The 20,283-nt window shown below is 51.8% G+C and overlaps 2 protein-coding genes across 2 annotated transcripts; both read left to right on the top strand.

Moving 5' to 3' along the window:
* The first annotated feature begins 3,393 nt into the window (after positions 1 to 3,393).
* On the top strand, positions 3,394 to 10,043 carry FAM83C (family with sequence similarity 83 member C). Its single transcript, XM_046678294.1, has 4 exons — positions 3,394 to 4,039; positions 6,275 to 6,442; positions 6,661 to 6,785; positions 7,279 to 10,043. Exons 1-4 carry the CDS (start codon positions 3,569 to 3,571, stop codon positions 8,717 to 8,719), a joined length of 2,205 nt encoding a protein of 734 aa, XP_046534250.1. The 5' UTR covers positions 3,394 to 3,568; the 3' UTR covers positions 8,720 to 10,043.
* Positions 10,044 to 10,816: 773 nt separating this feature from the next.
* Positions 10,817 to 19,303, top strand: EIF6 (eukaryotic translation initiation factor 6). The gene is made up of 7 exons (XM_046678295.1): positions 10,817 to 11,089; positions 11,297 to 11,415; positions 11,549 to 11,634; positions 15,567 to 15,742; positions 16,269 to 16,445; positions 16,641 to 16,822; positions 19,029 to 19,303. Exons 1-7 carry the CDS (start codon positions 10,829 to 10,831, stop codon positions 19,036 to 19,038), a joined length of 1,011 nt encoding a protein of 336 aa, XP_046534251.1. The 5' UTR covers positions 10,817 to 10,828; the 3' UTR covers positions 19,039 to 19,303.
* The last annotated feature ends 980 nt before the right edge of the window (positions 19,304 to 20,283 follow it).

The following is a 20,283-nucleotide window of genomic DNA, read 5'->3' as shown; positions in this document are numbered from 1 at the left end:
CTAGCTTTTAAGTCTCTTTGCCTTGATTCAAGGGATTTGGGCACATTCTGGGCTCCCCTATTTGTCTTGGCTGGTCCTCCCCAGGAACCTTGTCTCCCCTGACCCAGCGATGCCACACTAAAGTTGTGTAGCAGTGTTGGCATCAGAGCAGCCTGCAGCTGAACAGGCTGCAGCCCAGTCTCTGCTCCCACCACCCCCACACGACAGTCACCTGCCCAGGCGCCACTTGGCTTTTAGAGACAACAGACAAGCCTAAATGGCCCCCAGGATGGCAGAATGATGCCAGGCAGGCGCCTGACACACCTCCTGGACAGGAAAATATTTTTCTTTCTCCTAATAACAGTTATTAAGGGGCCTGTGCTCAACACTGTAGCCAGGGTTTGGGCTTACTTGTCTGTATGGCTCCCATCACCCTGGGACCCCACCCCTAGGCCCAGCCCCAAGGCCAAGATCTCCCTGCCTACCCTCCCATTGCCTTTTACGCACTCAGCCCAGAGGGTCAGCCAGTCCTGCAGCTATGGGAGATTTGATTTGATTTATACGCTTTTGTCATCAGGATGTCAGGGATCCCTGAGAGCCCATTTCCCTTAAACTCAGTCTCCCCATCCCTGCCCCTCAGTTGAGCTCCCTTGTACATGCACCCAGTACCACAGTCCAGAGTTAGGATCAAAGACCACCTCCACCACCCAGACTCTCATACACACAAGTAGGTCTGCTCCCAGACATGCACATGTGAGCACATATACACAGATGTGCACATAGGTAAATATACACTGATGCATGGCTAGATACTTAAAAACAGCCAAGCAGGCACGCAAACATCACAAATAGTACGTACAAGTGCATACATGCACAGATACGGTTATGCGTAGGTATATGTATATATGTTGAGTTGAGCCATATGAAATTGCCAATATTCAGTGGTTTTTTACTTTGAAAAATGGAATCTAATACAAACATGGGCATCAGGGGAAATACTCAAAAATACAGAGCCAAATTTTTACACCCATGTGTAAGCATCATTCACAATAGCCAAAAGGTGGAAAGAATCCGAGTGTCCATCAATAGGTGAATGGATAAATAATGTGGTATATATACAAATGGAAGATTTTTCAGCCTTAAAAGGAAGGAAATTCTGACATGTGCTCCAACATAGATGAACCTCAAGGACATTATGCTAAGTGAAATATGCCAGTCACAAAAAATCAAATACTGTATGATTCCACTTTCCTGAGATACATAGAGTAGTCAAATTCATAGAGTCAGAAAGTAGAGTTGTGGTTAGCAGGGGCTGGGAGAGAGAAGGGAATGGAGAGTTAGTGTTTAATGGGTACAAGATTTGAGTTGGAGAAGATGAAAAAGTTTTGGGAGATGGATGGTGGTGATGGTTGCACAGCAATATGAATGTACTTAATGCCACTGAACTTAAAAATGGTTAAGATGGTAAACTTTATGTTATGTATATTTTACCACAATTAAAAATAATTCTTAAAAAGAGCCCAAACTACCATTAGAAAGACTTATGCCCACTGAAGGCATAAACACAGGAACTCAGCAACACAGAAACATGCCTGCCTCCCCTCCCAGGAGCACTTCTCTGACCCAGATAAAGGCCCGGGTCTTCCCCGAAACAAATCTGGAGATAAGGCCCTAATGAAGGCTCTGCCACCTCAGCTAACCCCACAGCTCATTACCTTCCCACAGTCTGGCTCTGCTTACTCAACCCCCTGCCCCTCACACAGCCTCCCCACCCCTAGGGAAGAGCCTCCTTAGAGTGCCTGGTGCTCCAATTTCTGCCCCTGCCCCTGGGATGGGATGGAATGGCCTAGTACTTAAGATCTTGGTGTCCGGCTCTCCCCTGCTTCCTTAGGTCCCTCACTTCTAGGGTCCTCAAAGACAAAGCCCCAGCCCCATTCATCTTTGGTCCCAGGGCTCAGCTCCATGTGGGGAGCCCCTAAATCTTCCTGTCCCCCTGCTATGTGTGTGTTGGGCCTGATGTGTGAAGCTCTGTGGTCATAGAAGAACCTGTATCTGGTGTGGATGTGATCACAGACCAAGTAAAGCAAGTGCAGTCAGTACTAAACTAGGGTTGTGAGACATGGCATTAGGTCTCCTGCTCTTCCGGCCCTCCTCATTGGACCCGATACCTCCATAGAAAGGTGGTGCCTTGAGCTGTCACTGCACCACTGTGACCACTTCTGCTTGGCCTGCCTCCCTAACTAGCTGCCATGTGCTGACCCGCCTTCTCCAGAGCAAAGCCTCTCACCCATGCTACAGAAGACTCTAGGACCATGGCCTCTGTTGGGGGCAGAGAATAGAAACCAGCCTGCCCTGTTAGCCTCCTGGCTTTGCAGTGTGTCCCCCATCCTCTGAAACAAACTTTCTCACTAACTGTTTAATACTCAGACCCTGAGAGGAAGAAGGCTGAGGTCTACCCCTCACCAGGCCAAGAGCTTCCCTAAAATTGAGGATGTTGGAAACATAGCCATCTGGAACAGCATTTCTCGGGTGTGGGCCTCAGCCCATTGCCCCGGGTGCACAGGGCCACTTGTTAAAAAGCAGGATCGAGAAGCCTACTTAGACCTTCTGGATCAAAATCTCAGGTGGATAGAGCCTGGAGATCTGCATTTTAACACTTCTTGGGGACCAGGGTGACAGCCACTGCTCTAGACCCTTGGAAGATGGGCTCAGAGCCAGGGTTGGGGTGGAGCAGGGTACTGTCAATGCCACAGTTACGGGAGTGGAGAGTATCAGGGCCATTATAGAAGCAAAGAGAGGCCCAGAAGGGGGACAGATAGGTGTTGATGTCCTTGGCAGTTCTGTGTGACACTGTTCAGCTCTTATTTGGGGCCTGTGTGCAGGTGTGCCAAGGCTCGTGATATCCATCATGGTATGTTTGGGGTTATGGCTAGTCTCTGAATTAGTGTTTGGGTCAGTTTACGTGAGTTTGATAAAAAGTGTGTGGTCTGCATATATCAGCCTGTAATCTATGTGTGTCAACTGTCAGTATGTCAGTAAGCCCATCTGCTTGTGTGTTCACTTCTTTATCTTGGTGTCTTGAGTCATTTATCCACCCTGGTGTGTATGTGCATGCGTGTGTGTGCTTGCGTGTCCCTGAGCAGGCCCAGGCCCCTCTGCACCATAATCCAACCTCCACTGGGGGTCTATGGTCAGGATTTGGAGGGAACTTGCTAGGAACCTGGTGGAAATGGGGCAGGTGATGCTGGGGTGGGGCAGGGAGGGCGCAGGAGTGTGTGCTAAGGACTTGGCGCTGCAGTTTCCCTGGGCGGGCGAGTCCCAACAGCGGGCAGGCAGGTGAGGCTGACCTGACAGGTTCCAGAGGCCAGGGGCAATGGGGTGGAGCATGGCTCTGACTTAGGCTGGCAACAGGTTTGGGGCCCTGCCACACAGGTCAGGCAGGCAGGAGGTGGTTGTGCTGGTATCTTCTTCCTGCTGCAGCCAGCCCGAGGTGTAGGCCATGGAGCCTGCTGGAGGGTGAGGGCAGCCAGGTGGGCAGGCAGGTGGGAGGCCTAGGGCCTTGAGGCCTGGAGGCCTGGAAGCCTAGAGCATGGCAGGACCCCTTCGGGGCCGGGTGGAGGAGCTGAAGCGGCCATGGTGGCGGGAGAGCTCACCACTGGTGCTACAGCACAGCGAGGCGGCCCGGCTGGCAGCTGACGCCCTCCTGGAGCGGGGTGAGGCCGCCTACCTGCAGGTCATCTCTGAGGAGCGGGAGCTGCCCTTTCTGAGTGCCCTGGACATGGACTATATGACCAGCCACGTGTGTGGGGGCCCTGAACTCAGTGAGGCCCAGGAACTGGAGGCCTCAGGGCCCGACCACCTCAGCCTGCTCTCCGAAGTCACCTCAGGCACTTATTTCCCCATGGCCTCCGATACAGATCCCCCAGACCTGGACTTGGGCTGGCCCGAGGTTCCACAGGCCACGGGCTTCAGTCCCACACAGGCTGTGGTCCACTTCCAGCGGGACAAGGCTAAGAACATCAAAGACCTTCTGCGTTTCCTCTTCAGCCAGGCCCGCACGGTAAGGAACTCATCTCCTCAGACATTCATTTCACAGATGTGGAAACTGAGGCCCAGGGAGGGAAAGGGACCAGCCCAAGGCCACACAGCAGCTTAGGGGCAGCATTGGGACTAGAACCTCTGGGATCTATCAGATCACAAGCTCCTGGAGGGTGGGCGTGTGTTTTATTCACCTTGGTAAGCCCTTGGCACTCCAGAACATTATGGATAAGCGTAGACCAGAGGATGGGCCTCAGGGACTCCACAAAGCCCTGAAAATGCATGCAAAGTTGTGCATATTGCAGGGAGGAGTGCTCTCTTCATCGTTCTTGGGTGAGGGTCCAGGGCCTCCATCAGATTCTCAAAAAGGCTTATCATCCTCAAACTAAGAACCCCAACATAGAAAACCTATGAGCTACCCCCTTGACTTACAGAGGAGGACACTGAGGCCAGAGAAGGGCTGGGACTTGCTCACAGAGGTCCAGTCAGTTGGTGAAATAGAGCTCAGGGAGAAGGAAAGGGGTCCTGACTCCTGGCACATGTTCCTAGCCACACCTCACCCCTCATGCACTGTATCTCCAGCTGGGCCTAAAGCAGGGGAGGGGGCACAGGTGCCTGGGCCTTAGCATGACCTTGAGGGCTGGGCCTTTAGCTCTGCACCAAAAGGAAAGAGGAGTGAAGGCTGCTGGGCTCAGGGATGGGGAGCAGGGGCCCAGGAGAAAGAGAAGTGGGTGAGCAGGTTGGGGTGGTCCATGCCTCAGAAGGCTCCAGCTGCAGACTAGCACAGCTTCACTCCTGGAGCCCTGACCTCTGACCCAGGAGGCAGGGGAATGGGTCAGATGACCCCAGGCAGGATTTGAGGTAGGTTAGTCTCAATGCCCTAGTCTAGGGTAGCAGCCTGTAGGGCTCCTGCTGCAGAGATCAGGAACCAGGATGCTGGGATCCCACTGTACGTCCAGAGCCTCCCTGGCAAGCCCACCTGCCCCCAGGCAGGGGAGGGCCAGGCCTGATTGGCACCGGGAATGGGGTTATTATTGAGGTGGCTGCTGTCATCACCCCTGCGCCTTTGATCTTTCCTGCCTGTCCTTGTTCTCCCTACCCCTGGCCAGGCCTGTGCCATGGACTAAGCCATCCCCCAGTGCTTTGCCTCCTCACCCCCCATTTAGACCCCACCTCTGGGTAGAAGCCAGACTTCCGCTCTGGGCTGTCCCTGACTCAGAGTGGCCTTGGGAAGTGCTTCCTTTTCCTGTAGCCCAATGTCCTCCTTTGTTAAGGAGGCAGCAGGAAAGGAACATTTATTGAGCTGCTGTTGTGTGTTGAGTATTTTCACATTTAATTCCCCATAACTCTTGAGATGTAGCCATCATCTCCATTTAACAGATGAGGAAGTTGAGGCTCCCAGAGGTGAAGCAACTTGCCCAAGGCCATATTACTCGGAAGTAGCTGAGTTTAGGTTTGAACCCAGTTCTGTCTGGCTCCAGAGCTGGAGTGCTTTGCTCTTTACCTCCTGCTCTTGGCCTGAACTGGGAGAGGAGGTTCTCACAGCAGATATGCAATGGGAAGGGGAAGTTGGGGGCTTGGTGGTACTAGGAGTCTTTCAAGGCTTCTCTGAGGCAGCCCATTATATGAGGGAGGCCACAAGCCCCAGCCCTTCCACTCAGCAGAAAACTTGGTCCCACTTGGCATGGGTGGAAGTGAGGGAGTCCGTGGGTGTAAGATGTCACACCAGACCTCTGCAGCTTCACTAGGAAACTGAGGCAGGTAAGGCAAAGGGCACTGAAGAACCCAGTAACTGGCTTGCAGAAGATTCTTGAGAAGAGAGCCTCAGACAGACAGTCCCTGGGCCAGAGCTAGGGCTTGAGCTAGTGGGGAGAGTGTGAGGACCTAGACTGGGAACCGGGGTCTAGGTTATGCTTCTGACAACTCGCACTCTGGGCCTCAGTTTCCCCATATACGGAGTGGAGGTTTAGACCAGTGCAGTTGATCCACAGACATCTTTGATAGTTAACATTCTGTCCTCAGAAAAATGCACACCAAAACTTTCAAACAACTTCTGGGGGTTCAAGACAGTGACACCTCCCTGTGTCTGAGTTAAGAACCCCGAGCTAGGTCATCGCTAAAAGCCCTTCCAGTTCAGGTGTTCTCTTGGGCTCTGGCCTCCTGTTCTTCAGTCATGTGCTTTTGCTAGGATCCCAGCCCTTGCCCCTGGGCTGGGCAGTGCCCCGGGCAGGAATGATCTTTCCCCTCCCTCCTTCAGGTGGTGGCTGTGGTGATGGACGTATTCACCGACATGGAGCTTCTGTGTGACCTCATGGAGGCCTCGAGCCGGCGTGGTGTCCCTGTCTACCTGCTCCTGGCTCAGGAGCACCTGAGGCACTTCCTGGAGATGTGCTACAAGATGGACCTCAATGGGGGGCACCTGCCGGTCAGTGAGGGACAGGGGCAGTAACCAGGGGATGGGGTGGGGCGTCAGGGAGGGCAGAAGAGTCAGTTGGGTGGTCAGTGAACAGTGGGGGTCAATGGGAGTGAGGGACCGGGTTTCCTTAGCTGCTTAAGGTCAGAGGCCCCATGGGATTTAGACATGGCTTGAGCCCCATTCTCTCAAGGTCACCCCCAACCTCCCTCCTTCCCTCCTTGGCCCAGAACATGCGTGTGCGGAGCACGTGTGGGGACATGTACTGCAGCAAGGCAGGCCGCCGCTTCACAGGGCAAGCCCTGGAGAAGTTCGTCATCATCGACTGTGAGCAGGTAGTGGCAGGCAGCTACAGGTGAGCAAGTGGAAGGGAGGGGAGAGGGGCTTGGGGCTGGGCCACTGGCTGGCGAGGGCACCTGGGATCTGGCAGCTTTGAATGTCCTTCATTCTTCCAACGTGGACTGAGCAGCTGCTGTGTGCCAGGCATTGTGCAGGGCTCAGGGAATAGTGCGGGGAGGAAGGCAGCCCCAGGCTGGGCCCTGGAGGAGCTCACTCTATGGAAGGATTACTTTAATGCCCTTGGCATAGAATATAACTACTGCAGCTCAAAAATGGAGGGACTTTTGGGAACCTTGCCTATGGTCATTTTTCTGATGGGAAAGTTGAAGCCCTGAGATAGGAAACCAGGTGCCCAAGTCCACTAAGCAGAGCTAGGACTAGCAGACTCTAGAGTCTGCCCCCTCACTTGAGCTCTTGTGGTGGTGGAGTTGACCCAGTGTCTTGGTATGCTCCCCTTGTTGTGACTCCTGCCTAGCCCCAGGGTCCTGACCTCAACCCTCTGTCCCTAGCTTCACCTGGCTTTGCAGCCAGGCCCACACTAGCATGGTGCTGCAGCTGAGGGGCCGCATTGTGGAAGACTTTGACCGGGAGTTCCGCTGTCTGTATGCGGAGTCACAGCCTGTGGAGGGCTTCTGTGGTGGTGATGATCCCCTGTCTCCCCGGGCACCGTGCCCTCCCACAGTGGCCTTGGCCTCCAGGCCCCGCATCCCCAGTGCCACATCCTCATCGCCCTCCAGCACCAGCCTCAGCAGCATCAAGCACTCACCTCTCATGGGCCGTTCCTCCTACCTCGCTCTACCAGGAGGTGGTGGCTGCAGTGACATGGGTATGGGGTCCTCATCCCCGGGCCCTGCCCATGGTGAGGCCAGTGGCCAGCCCTCTCTGCAACGCCAGATGTCAGACCCTAATCATGGCTTCCTCCCAGGGCCCTATAGGGCCAACCTAGGCAAGCTGGGGGCATTCCCATGGTCCCAGTCCTCCCCTGCCCTCAACCACAATAGTGCCAGCCCCTTGACCCTGGCAGTGAGGTCACCTCTGCTCCCTCACCCGCGCCTTCTCTTCCCCTTCCCTCGGGGTGTCTCAGCCCTGTCCAAGCTTCCGGAGAATGGGCTCCCAGGAAGCCGGGAGCCCAGCCCCACACGAGGTCGCTGGGTACCTGGCACAGCCCTGGAGACGGTGGAGGAGAAGAAGGTGTCTCTCAGTCAGAGCCATGGCCAGCTGGATCTCCTTGTCCCCTTCTCCAGAGCCCGAGAAGAAGGAGGCCCTGATTCTGGGGTTACTCCCAACTCAGGTTCCCTTTGGCCTGGTGAACAGGCCACAGAGGACAGGAGGTTGTTCCCAAGCCAGAGATACAGCCAGATGGATATCCTGCCTCGGGCCCAGGATGGCAGGGGTGCCCCTGAATCAGGTTCCCCCAGACCTGGCGATCAGACTCCGGAGGACAAGAAGCTATCCCCAAACCACGGTCACGGCCAATTGGACCTCCTGGTACAGTACCCCAAGGCTGGGGGCTCCAGAGTGCCTCCTGAAGCCAACTCCTCAGCCAGGGCTGGCAAGCAGGGTCCAGATGAGCGATGGCAGACCCTGGGTCACAGCCAGCTGGACCTCATCACAAAGTTTGGCCCATTCCGAGGCGAGGGGCCTGGGCCCAGTGGTCTCCCCGGACCGAGTCCTGCTCGCAAGGCTGGAGTGGGCTCCGGGGATGAGAAGCGGCTGACTCTGGGCCACAGCAAGCTGGACCTCATTACAAAGTATCATCATTTGCAGGGCACCAGGCAGGGACCTGACCCTGGCCTTCCCGGGGGCCCCACAGGTGGCCATGGCAATGGCAGTAGCAATGGCCTGCTTGAGGATGAGAAACGACTGACCCTGGGTCACAGCAAACTGGACCTCATCACCAAGTACAACAAGTCCAAGTGCAAGCTGCTCCGAAGCCGCTTTGAGTCCTAGTCCTGCTCCCAGCAGAGACATGTCCCTGCTCCATCCACTGAGTCTCTAGACTTGCTCAGGTCCCAGACACTGTGTTGGGAGCTTGGGCAGGGGCTGTATGGGGAGGAAAGGATATCTAGAAGCCCAGGTGAGACACTCCCTGGGCTCAGGATTCTTGCTTATACACACACACACACACACACACACAGGGAAATGGAACCCACAGTTACTGGGCACCTGTCATTTGCCTCTGTGCTGGGCACTTCACACCAGTTACTTCTCATCCTTCATCCTCACAACGTTCTACAAGATAGACCTCTTGTAGGTATACAATTCTACGATCATAGATACTATCTTACTTATTTTGTTAATGTGGAAGCTGAGGCCCAGAGAGTTTGATGACTTGCTTGGAATCAGGTCCAAGTAAGTGGCAGAGTAGGGGCTCAAACCTATGTCTCTGACTCTTAAGATTATGTTTTTGCACAGCCATGACACACAATATCAACAGGTCACATGTCCCCATGCACACAAAATACACACATCACAGAGATGCCTCAAATGCCTGCACAATATACACAGCACACTGACAGGGTTCACACCCACAAACTGTATGCCCATAGAAACACACAGTATGTACACATAGATCGAAGTGATAGACCAAAACACTCAGAGTTCTAGTTATAGGTACTCAATAAATGTCATTTGGTTAAATGAATGGCACAAAATATATACGTTCAGTGTACACTGTAGACCCCTCAGGATCCACAGATCATAAGTATGCATATAATCATACACACACAAACATGGAGGTACACACGCACCAACCAGTATCTTCTTGAACCTAAGCCTTATACTGGGCATGCCGTAGGGCTGACAAATAAATCAGGCTCAGTCTCTGGGAGATGAGGATTAAATGTACAAACCATTGGTGAGCAAGACAGCTGTATCTAATTAAAGGCTGACCAGTGAAAGAGGGTGGTAGAGAACAAAGGGCAGAGAGTCGTGGTGACAGTGGAGTAGTGAGTAAGTTCCTTAGAGGTGCAGTTTTTGAGCCAGGCCTTGAAGGATGGGGAGGATTTGGACAGATGGAGGAGAGAGTTAGAGGAATTCCTGGTAGAAGGAACCAGGTGAAGAGAGGCCAGCAAGAGGACTGAGGCAGTGGATGAGATGACCTGGGGAGGACAAGTGAAGATGTGGATACCCAGACACTCTGACACACACACATCATTTTGCTGAATGTCCCTAGAAGCACAGTCTCTGACAGGTTGTGGGTCCTTTTCCCGAGCTCACCACCTGCCTGGGAGAGTATACATTATTCAAATCAATAAAGGCAGATATGCTATGACCCAGCAGCAGCCTGGTGTTTTCTGAGGGAGGCAGAGTTATAGAACTGCACGTTGGGGGCAGGGGAAGGGCACCATTCATGCTAATTATAGAGGGCTCCCTGGGAGAGAGTGGATGGCCTCAGGAGGACTAGGGGGAGGCCAGGGGCTGCAAACCCCCTGTGCCCTGTGATGTTCTGAGAGACCCGGGGGCTTTTGTAGATTCTACAAAATGTGGGCCAAGTTCATCTCGTCCACAAGAGTATATCCCTTGACTGCCACCATCAGTCATGGAGACAGAAAGTGGCTGCTGAATGAGTGATCAAGCATGTGCAAGAGGCACATACATAGTGAAGCCAGTCAGCTCCCACACCCTTGCCCACTTTGGACTCTCCCCCTCTAACCTCTCCCTAAGACCCTGCTTTATCCATCCTCCCCTCTCTCCAATACCTTCTTCAGCCTTGTTTCCTTTATTTCTCTGGCCACACCTCCTTCTCCAGCCTCTGTCCTCTCACTTCTCCCTACTGGATACCCTCTCCATGGGTGAGGGTGGAGCCTCATCCACCCCAGGCTTCAGCCTCAAATCTTATTCCTATGCCCATCACTCTCCTTGGGCTCCAGATCCGGCCTTGATGTCTGTCCCGCGCAGATCACTTTGCCCACGCCTCTTCCTCCTCAGGCTTCAGTAAATACCTCCATCGACTCATCCTCTGTGAGACGTCTGTGGCTCCTCCTCTCTCATGCCTCACATCCAGCCAGCCACAGGTCTCCTGAAAACGTCCTGAACGAGTGAATGAATGACTGATAAATGATGCACTGCAAGCATGATGGGGGCGGGGCCAGGCGGGGTTGCGACGAGTCCGTTCGCAACCATAGAGTCATCCCAGGGGCTGGAGCTAGAGTGACCGCATGCGTGGCGGCGTGCGCCATGCTCTTCCGGAAGTCTCCCAAGGCGGAGGCGGAAACGGAAACCTACCTCAGGCAGAGAGGGAGGTCTTGCCGCGTGAGGAGGTTGCGGTTACTTGGTGAGCCCGTGTGGAAGGAGCCCGTGTGGAAGGAGACTGAAAGGGTCAGTTCTGGGCGCCCGGGGTCGTGAGGGGCGGAGGATTCGGGGCTGTTGAGTCTCGAAGGGCCCAGTGGGCGAGACCCGAGGTGTGAGGGGCCGAGAGGGGCGGGGTCGCGCCGGGGCCTGAGGGACCTAAGGGGATGGGACCTGGGGATCCCGACCCGGGGGGTCAGGAGAGGGTCCGCAGGTCCTGAACTCTCGGTCCCGCAGCCCCCAGGTCTCATGGCGGTCCGAGCGTCGTTCGAGAACAACTGTGAGATCGGCTGCTTTGCGAAACTCACCAACACTTACTGCCTGGTGGCCATTGGAGGGTCCGAGAACTTCTACAGGTGCGGCGGGAGCCCCGGGACCGCCGGGCAGTGTGGGTGGCGGGGAGGGGAGGGGTGCTGGGAGTCAGGGGCTCCGGCAGAGTAAGGGCACCGGTCCCTCAGCCCTTTGCCAACCGAGTCCATGTCCCTACAGTGTGTTCGAGGGCGAACTCGCCGATACCATCCCCGTGGTGCATGCGTCGATCGCTGGCTGTCGCATCATCGGGCGCATGTGTGTGGGTAAGCCAGGTGGAAGACGCCGAGGGAGGGAGTGGAGCCTCCCAGCGCCTTTAATTATACTCTTGGAGCGGACCCGGAGTGACCCAGGGATTTCCAGGTGTTCTTCCATTATTTCCAGGGATTAGAATCTCTCAGGGCTGGGCCTGCCCCAGTCTAAGTGTCAGCAGATCAGGGACAACCTCTGGCGAAGGCTTCTGGGTCATAGTAATAGCAAATATCGTGGAGTACTTTCACTCTTACACTTGTTCTCATTCCTTCTTCACGAAGATCCTGGGAGGGGGGAATTACTGGCCTCATTTGACTGAGGGAGGAAGCTAAGACTCAGAGAACCTAAGTGACACACCCAGTTCCACACCTAACGTGAGAGAGGACTGGAATGTCTTCTCTCCCCTGCTAGCGAATCTGGGCAAGTTGCTTCCTGTTTCTGTGCATCCATTTTTGCTTCTCAAAAATGACAAGCTAAGATTCTGGGGCATCCTGCTTAGTTATTCATTTAAATCTTAAATTCCCTTTACCACGTCTGTGAGTGGCATCCCACCCTACCCCACTACTTCTCAGCACTGTTTACTCTGGCCATTGGTCCTTTATTTGAGCTGGATCTGTCTCCCTTTACTGCCACCCCTTATTTCTAGTTCTGCTCATTGGGTCATATAGGAGTTTGTCCCTCTACTCTGCTCTGCTTCCTAACCATGACCTTAGGCCTTGAAGTAAGTTCTTACATAACAGGAGAATTTAGCCTGGCCGATGGTGTCTTTTTTATGATGGGAGTAACTCAGAGTTCAGAAGTTCAAAGTTGTGGCCTTGCAGAGGTAGGCAGAGGTTTAGTCATTGTTGTCACAGTGTAATTGTAGTTGTTAATTCTTGTTGCTTTATATTTTGTGTAAGTATACCACAGTGTATTCATCCATTCTATTGACATGGGCATTTGGGTAGTTTTCGGTTTAGTCTATTATGAATAGTGCTGCTATGTTTTTTAGTGAACACATCTAAGTCTTTTATTGGATGTACAGGCATACCTCAGAGATACTGTGGTTTTGGTTCCAGGCTACTGTGATAAAGTGAATATTGCAATAAAGTGAGTCACAGGCATTCTTTTGTTTCCCAGTGCATATAAAAGTTAGGTTTACACTATACTGTAGTCTGTTAAGTGTGCAATAGCATTATGTCTAAAAAACAATGTACATACTTTAATTAAAAAGTGGTTTATTGGTTAAAAAATGCTGACCATCATCTGAGCTTTCAGTGGGTCGTAATCTTTTTGCTGGTGGAGGGTCTTGCCTCGATGTTGATGGCTGCTGACTGATCAGAGTGATGGTTGCTGAAGGCCGGGGTGGCTATGGCAGTTTCTTAAAATAAGACATCAGTGAAGTTTGCTGTGTCAATTGACTCTTCCTTTCACAAACAACTTCTCTGTAGCACACGATGCTGTTTGATAGCATTTTACCTACAGTAGAACTTGTTTCAGAATTGGAGTCAGTCCTCTTAAACCCTGCCACTGCTTTAACAACTAAGTTTATGTAATAGTCTAAGTCCTTTGTTGTCATTTCAGCGGTCTTCACAGCATCTTCACCAGAAGTACATTCCCTCTCAGGAAACCACTTTCTTTGCTCATCTTTAAAAGTTAAAGTTATCCTCATCTGTTAAAGTTTCATCATGAGAATGTAGCAATTCAGTCACATCTTCAGGCTCCACTTCTAATTCTAGTTCTTTTGCTGTTTCCATCAAATCTGCAATTACTTTCTCCGCTGAAGTCTTGAACCCCTCAAAGTCATCCATGAGGCGAGGGGGACGGATTCATCTTCTCCCAAACTCTGTTGATGTTGGTACTTTGACCTCTTCCCATGAATCACGAATGTTCTTAATGGCATCTAGAATGGTAAATCCTTTCTAGAAGGTTTTTTGTTTACTTTGACCAGATCCATCAGAGGAATCACTACCTATGGCAGCTATAGCGTTACGAAATGTATTTCTTAAGCAAGAAGACTTGAAAGTCGAAATTAGTCCTTGATCTGCAGGCTGCAGAATGGATGTTGTGTTAGCAGGTGTGAAAACAACGTTAATTTCATTGTACATCTCCATCAGAGCTCCTGGGTGACCAGGTGCATTATCAATGAGCAGTAATATTTTGGAAGGAATCTTTGTTTTCTGAGCAGGTCTCAACAGTGGGCTTAGAATGTTCAGTGAACCGTATTGTAAACTGATGTGCTGTCATCCAGGCTTTGTTGTCCCATTCATAGGGCACAAGCAGAGTAGATTTAGCATAATTCTTAGGGGCCCTAGAATTTTCAGAATGGTAAATGAGCATTGGCTTCAACTTAAAGTCACTAGCTTCATTAGCCCCTAACAAGAGTCAGCCTGTCCTTTGAAGCTTTGAAACCAGGCATTGACTTCTCTCCAGCTATGAAAGTCCTGGGTAATATCTTTTTCCAGTATCAGGCTATTTTGTCTACATTGAAAATCTGTTGTTTAGTGTAGCTATCTTCATTAATTATCTTAGCTAGGTCTTCTAGATAATTTGTTGCAGCTTCTGCATCAGCACTTGCTGCTTCTCCTTGCACTTTTATGTTATGGAGATGGCTTCTTTCCTTAAGGCTCATGAACTGACCTCTGCTAGCTTCTCACTTTTATTCTGCAGCTTCTTCACTCTCTCAGCCCTCATAGAATTGAAGAGAGTTAGGGCCTTGCTCAGATTAAGCTTTAGCTTAAGGGAATTTTGTGGCTGGTTTGATCTCTCCAGACTGCTAAAACTTTCTCCATATCAGCAGTAAGGCTGTTTTGTTTTGTTATCATTTATGTGTTCACTGGAGTAGCACTTTTAATTTCCTTCAAGAACTTCTTTGCATTCACAGCTTGGCTAACTCTTTGGCACAACAGGCCTAGCTTTTGGCCTGTCTTGAGTTTCAACATGCCTTCTTCACTAAGCTTAATCATTTCCAGCTTTTGATTTAAAGTGAGAGTCCTTTTCACTTGAACACTTAAGCCATCATAGGGTTGTTAATTGGCTTAATTTCGATATTATTGTGTCTCAGGGACTAGGGAAGCTGGAGGGGAAGGAGAGAGGGGAACAGCTGGTTGGTGGAACAGTCAGAACACACACAACACTTATTAAGTTTGCCATCTTATATGGGCATGGTTCGTGGTGCCCTAAAACAATTTACAATAGTAACATCAAAGATTACTGGTCACAGATCACCATAACATATAATAATAATTAAAAAGCTTGAAATATTGTGAGAATTGCCAAAATGTGATATAGAGACATGAAGTGAGCAAATGCTGTTGGAAAAATGGTGCCATTAGCCTTGCTTGGTGTGGGTTTGCCACAAACCTTCAGTTTGTAAAAAATGCAATATTTGTGAAGTGCAATAAAGCAAACATGATAAAATGAGATATGCCTGTATAATACTTAGGCGAGGAATGGCTGGGTCACAGGGTATGTGAATATTCAGTGTATTAGGTGATGCCAGATAATTAGCTGAAGTGCTTGACTGATTTACATTCCTGTTAGAGTGTATGAGAGTTTCAGTTGCTCCATATATCTTTGCCAACACTTGGTATTGATATTCTTTTAAAAATTTTAGCCATTCTGGTAGGTGTGTAGCGTTAGCCCAGTTTTGAAGTAGCAAAATGTATAACTGATGCCAGTAGCCTTTCCTGCTAGTCCTGGTCCCCCCGGTTGATGATGGCAAGTGGGTAGGGTATATTGGGACAGACTCCTGGGCCATCGCTGGCCTGTCCAGTGAGACTCCTGGTCCCTCTGTTTGTTGTATGGATCAGTGGGTTGGAGGACTGGGGTCTGGGCCTAAAGCTTTCCTGGGGAAGCTGATTGGGCTGGATTGTATCCTCTGGCCCCAGAGCTTTGCAGGCATCTTTTGTATTCATGGTCCATTGCCCCCACCTCCCCAACACACCCCTAATTTGGATCTCTCCAGGGAACAGGCATGGTCTCCTGGTGCCCAACAACACCACTGACCAGGAGCTACAACACATTCGCAACTGCCTCCCAGACTCAGTGCAGATTCGGCGAGTGGAGGAGCGGCTCTCAGCCCTGGGCAATGTCACCACCTGCAACGACTATGTGGCCTTGGTCCACCCAGACCTAGACAGGGTGAGGCAGCCCAGTTTGGTCCAGGACAAGCCTAGTCAGTGCTTAACCACTTTTCTTGCCTATCAGTCAGGATTTAGGGGAGTCTCTTGTGGTTTCTTTTTCTACTTGGCTCTCACATTTCAGGCACGCACTGGAATAGTAATATTAGAGGCCTTCCATGGTGTGGTCAGTGCCAGAAAGAAGCTGGGGAGGATATTAATCCTTCAGAATCAGGGAGACTAACCCATCTGGTCCTGCAGCCAGAGCCAGGAGAGATTGACTGAACTCTTTTAAGTGTGGGTTAGAGGGAAGAGCGTGACGTGGAGACCAGCCCCTGGCTGTTCAGGGCATTAGATATCAGGGACTCCAGAGCTGCTCTAGACTCTGCTCTAAGCTATATACTCTCCTGTTTCTGGGTGAAGCTTTCATATGTAGAGGAGGAATGAGGGCTCAGGGAACTAAGCCCCAGGTGGCTCTGGGCGTGGAGGGCCTCGGGTTCTTTGGCCTGCAAGTTCTGGGCCCTGAATACAGTATCTTTGGCTGACAGGAGACAGAGGAAATCCTGGCTGATGTGCTCAAGGTGGAAGTCTTCAGACAGACAGTGGCTGACCAGGTGCTAGTAGGGAGCTACTGTGTCTTCAGCAATCAGGGAGGGCTGGTACATCCCAAGACTTCAATTGAAGACCAGGATGAGCTGTCTTCTCTTCTTCAGGTCCCACTTGTGGTAAGCATTCCTGTCCTCTCTCTCCTGCTGAGGCAGATCTCTTTGCCCACTGTTCAGGAATCTGTGTTATTACCTGCCACAGTTTGGGACTGAGCCTGTGGGTCAGGGAGAAGAGTTTGGGTAGAGTCCTCATCAGGGAGGGGAGAGACTTTGGCTGTTGGTGCAGTGACCTACACTGAGCTCATTCTTTGGCAGGCGGGCACTGTGAACCGAGGCAGTGAGGTGATCGCTGCTGGGATGGTGGTGAACGACTGGTGTGCCTTCTGTGGTCTAGACACAACCAGCACAGAGCTGTCAGTGGTGGAGAGTGTCTTCAAGCTGAACGAAGCCCAGCCTAGCACCATTGCTACCAGCATGCGGGATTCTCTCATTGACAGGTATCTCGGCCTGGGCCTCTCCTCTCTTCTGCCTTTTGGGGGTAGGGGAAGGAGATGCCACCTAGAATGGGAACCACACTGTAATCGTACTGGTAGCTTCTCCTTATATCTGAGGGCCCACCTGTGCACTGCTGAGCAGTCATAGGGTACAGCCAGCAGGTGTTGCATGAGCATCTGCTTATCCCCATCTTTGAAGACTCAGCTCAATGTTACCTCTGGGCAAAGCTTCCCTCTGGTGCATCTTATTTCATCACTGACCATATTGTTTTGCAGTTTGTATCTGCCTGTGTGTCGCTGTCCCCAGCCAATAGCCCAGAGCCAGATCAGAAAAGAGCTGTTTACTGAGAGGAGGAGGGGAGACTGCTCTTAGGAACTGAGGAGAACCCAGATGCATAAGGGACTTGTTGGGAGGGGATTGCATCACAATCACGATCATCTGGCTTTTTTTAAAAAGCAGGTACTTGGGCCCTAACTCAGGAGATTCTGGGGTATGAGGCTCTATAATGCCTTTTTTTTGGACGAGCAGCAGGTGCTGGATATTCAGCCTCTCCCTCTCTCATCCCCCATTGAGGATCCTTCTCAAAACATGTCACACCCAACTAGCACAGCAGTCTTTATGAGGATGGAAACCCCAAAGTGTAGAGCAAGTGCCAAGTAACAGACCCCCTACTCACCAGGGGCAAAATTTCCTATCATTCTCCCTCCTTCATTCATTCACCTGATGATCATTGAGCCCTGTGGACAAGGCTCCATGTGGGATAGTCAGGCAACTTAGTCCTATGTCCTGCCTCTAGGGCCTCACAGTATGGCAGGACAGAAAAGATGCAGTGGCCACACATAACTTAGCTACCTTCAAAGGAGAAAGCAAAGGTGCCTTAAGCGGCTTGGAAAGCTCCAGTGAGACACTTTCTGGGATCCAAGAAGGTTTTGTGGAGGACAAATCATTTAGTGTGGGCTTCAGGGAATGAATAGGTACTTGAATACGCAGAGATGGAATGGGGAAGCACTTCAGACAAACAGAGATGGGAAAGTGTGGAGGGTGTGAAGGGAAAAGGTGGTATTCCTAGGGTGTTGAGGACTCTGAATACTACAGTTTTGACTGTAGACCTGTGGTTTTGAGCTTTGTATGTTGGGATGCTTGTTAATGTAGATTCCTGGTGTCACTTCTCAGATACTGATTCCTTAGGTCTGGAGTGGTACCCAACCATGGTGGTTTTTTAAATAAGCTTTCCTGGGTGATTCTGATGGGGGCAGTTTGGAGGTCACACTGACAAACTGCTGTCAGCACTGGAGAGCAGTTAAAAGGGTCTGAACAAGAAAGTGGTATCAATGCTTTTGTCCATTCAACAAATTTTTTTTTTTTAGCACCTATTATGTGCCAGACAGTAATGATGTGATTAATAAAATATACCCTCCCTGCCCTTTTGAAATATACAATCTCATAAAGAAGACAGTACTTACACAGTTAATCATTTAAAGAAAAAAACAAAAAACCTCCTAGCAACCTAAGAACAAATAAATTTCTGTAACCTGATAATTAGTACCTACTAAAAAACTGCAGCAAATGTTGCCGTTAAAGGTGAAACTTCAGAAACTGCCAAGTCAGGCAGAATTGCCTACAGTCACCAGCACTGGTCAGCATTATTCTGGTGGTCCTAGCCTATGCAGTTAGATAAGAAAGAAATGGGTATTGAAAACGAAGAGACAACACTCATTAGCCTCCTTTGCTTTTGAACCCATTGAGGTTGAAGTGCCCATGAGACCTCACGATGAAGGAATCAGGTAGGTGATTAGAAATATGTACTTCAGTATTATGATCATGCACATGATTATCACCTCCAGGAAGAATGTTCTGGCCCCATCCCTGCCTCTGGGGGATTTATGGTCTGGGCACATCCCTTCTTTGTCTGGGCTCGCTGAGGTTCTGATTTATGATCAATAACAGTTTGAATAAATTAATTAAGTTGACCCACCTGAGTGGGAAAGGAGTTACTTTTAGTTTTTAAAGCATTGAGATTTCTATACTGGATTGTTACTCTTGGGAACAGTGAAACCTGGAAGGGGCTGAGTGTTGCTCTTCGGGGCTGAGCTGGAACTGAGGTCTAGGGGTAAGGCTGGAGGCAAGCACCTTGAGAATGAAGGGTGAGGTGTGCTCTGTGAAGCACCTACTGATGATGCTCCTTCCTCTTTCTCTCTCTCTCTCTAGCCTTGCCTGAGTCACCTTCCATGCTGTTCCGTGGGTTCCTGGCTATGGACTTTGGCTCCCTCTCCATGCGCCACCCAGTCTGTACCGGATGCTGATAGGGAGGTGGCAGGGAGCCTACTGGGACTGAGTTGGCTGGAGGCCTAGCCCTTCTTTGCCTGTTTCCACCTCTTGAATCTGGTTTCTGCAGAAATCTGCCACATCATGCTGGTGGTCAGGCCCTGTGACCCCTAGCTGAAAGCTCTACTGTCTCATTAAAGGGCAGCTGCTTCTGGTCATTCTGTTGTGAATGTGTTGTTTGGGGACCTCAGCCTGCACCCAGGCCCCCACCCCCCATTGTTCCAGGGGGAAGGCGGGGTAGGATGCATACATACTCCTCGGTTCCACAATCTCCCACCCCTCCTCCTCCATCATCAGGATGGGTGGCTTCATTCCAGGGCAAGAGGAAGAAGCACTCCACTGTAGTTCTCACATTTTCCAGGCAACTTCAGCTTTATACTTCCGGGCTTCAAAGGATGAGAGTGTGTTCCAGCTGTCCCTTGGGCTGGTGTGAGGACCCTATAAGGGCTCCGGGGCACCTGGCTACAGGGCAGTGTTGTCCCTTTTCTCCCAAGACGGATGGAGAATGCTGGCCTGGCTGGCATGTGCTCTGGACAGCCGCAGACCAACGTTGGTAGACCCCTTCCCTTAGGAGCTTGAGGGAGCGCGGTAGCCGCCGGGAGGCGCGTTGGTAGCTGGGCCGGCTCCACCCGTCTTTGGGCCGCGCGCGGGGCGGGGTCCCGTGACGTTGAGACGGGATTGGCCGGCTGCTGGTGGGTGGGGTCGGGTTGGTTGGGCCCTGCTCCCGGGGCCTGGAACTTTCCGCTCCGACGGCCAGGGGGCGGGGTCGATGCGCGTCGACGTCACGGCGCCAGCTCCTCCCGGCGCCGCTGCGCTTGCGAGCAGGGAGCGGATACCGGCGCTGGGATCTTGGAGACCTGCGGCTCCGGTTGCGACTGCGCGAGGTGAGGGCTGAGGGCTGAGGGCTGGGGGCGGGGGCGGGGGCTGGGGGCGGGGGGCCGGGCCGGAGCGGGTGTGGCATGCGGCTGGCCCCACACCTGATGGGCGTCTCCTCTAGCAGACCATGGGCGGTCAGGTGAGCGGCGGCCAGGGCGTCCCGGAACCAGCGCAGCCCCAGCCGCAGCCCCAGCCTGCAGCGCCCGAGGGCCCTCAGCGGCCCCCGCCCGAGCCTGGCCCTTGGGGGCCGCTGGACGACGTG

The sequence above is a fragment of the Equus quagga genome, chromosome 12, assembly GCF_021613505.1.
Source record: "Equus quagga isolate Etosha38 chromosome 12, UCLA_HA_Equagga_1.0, whole genome shotgun sequence".
NCBI classification, from domain to species: Eukaryota; Metazoa; Chordata; class Mammalia; order Perissodactyla; family Equidae; genus Equus; species Equus quagga.
The sequence above is the reverse complement of the archived record's forward strand: the minus strand, read 5'-3'. Positions and strand labels throughout refer to the sequence as shown.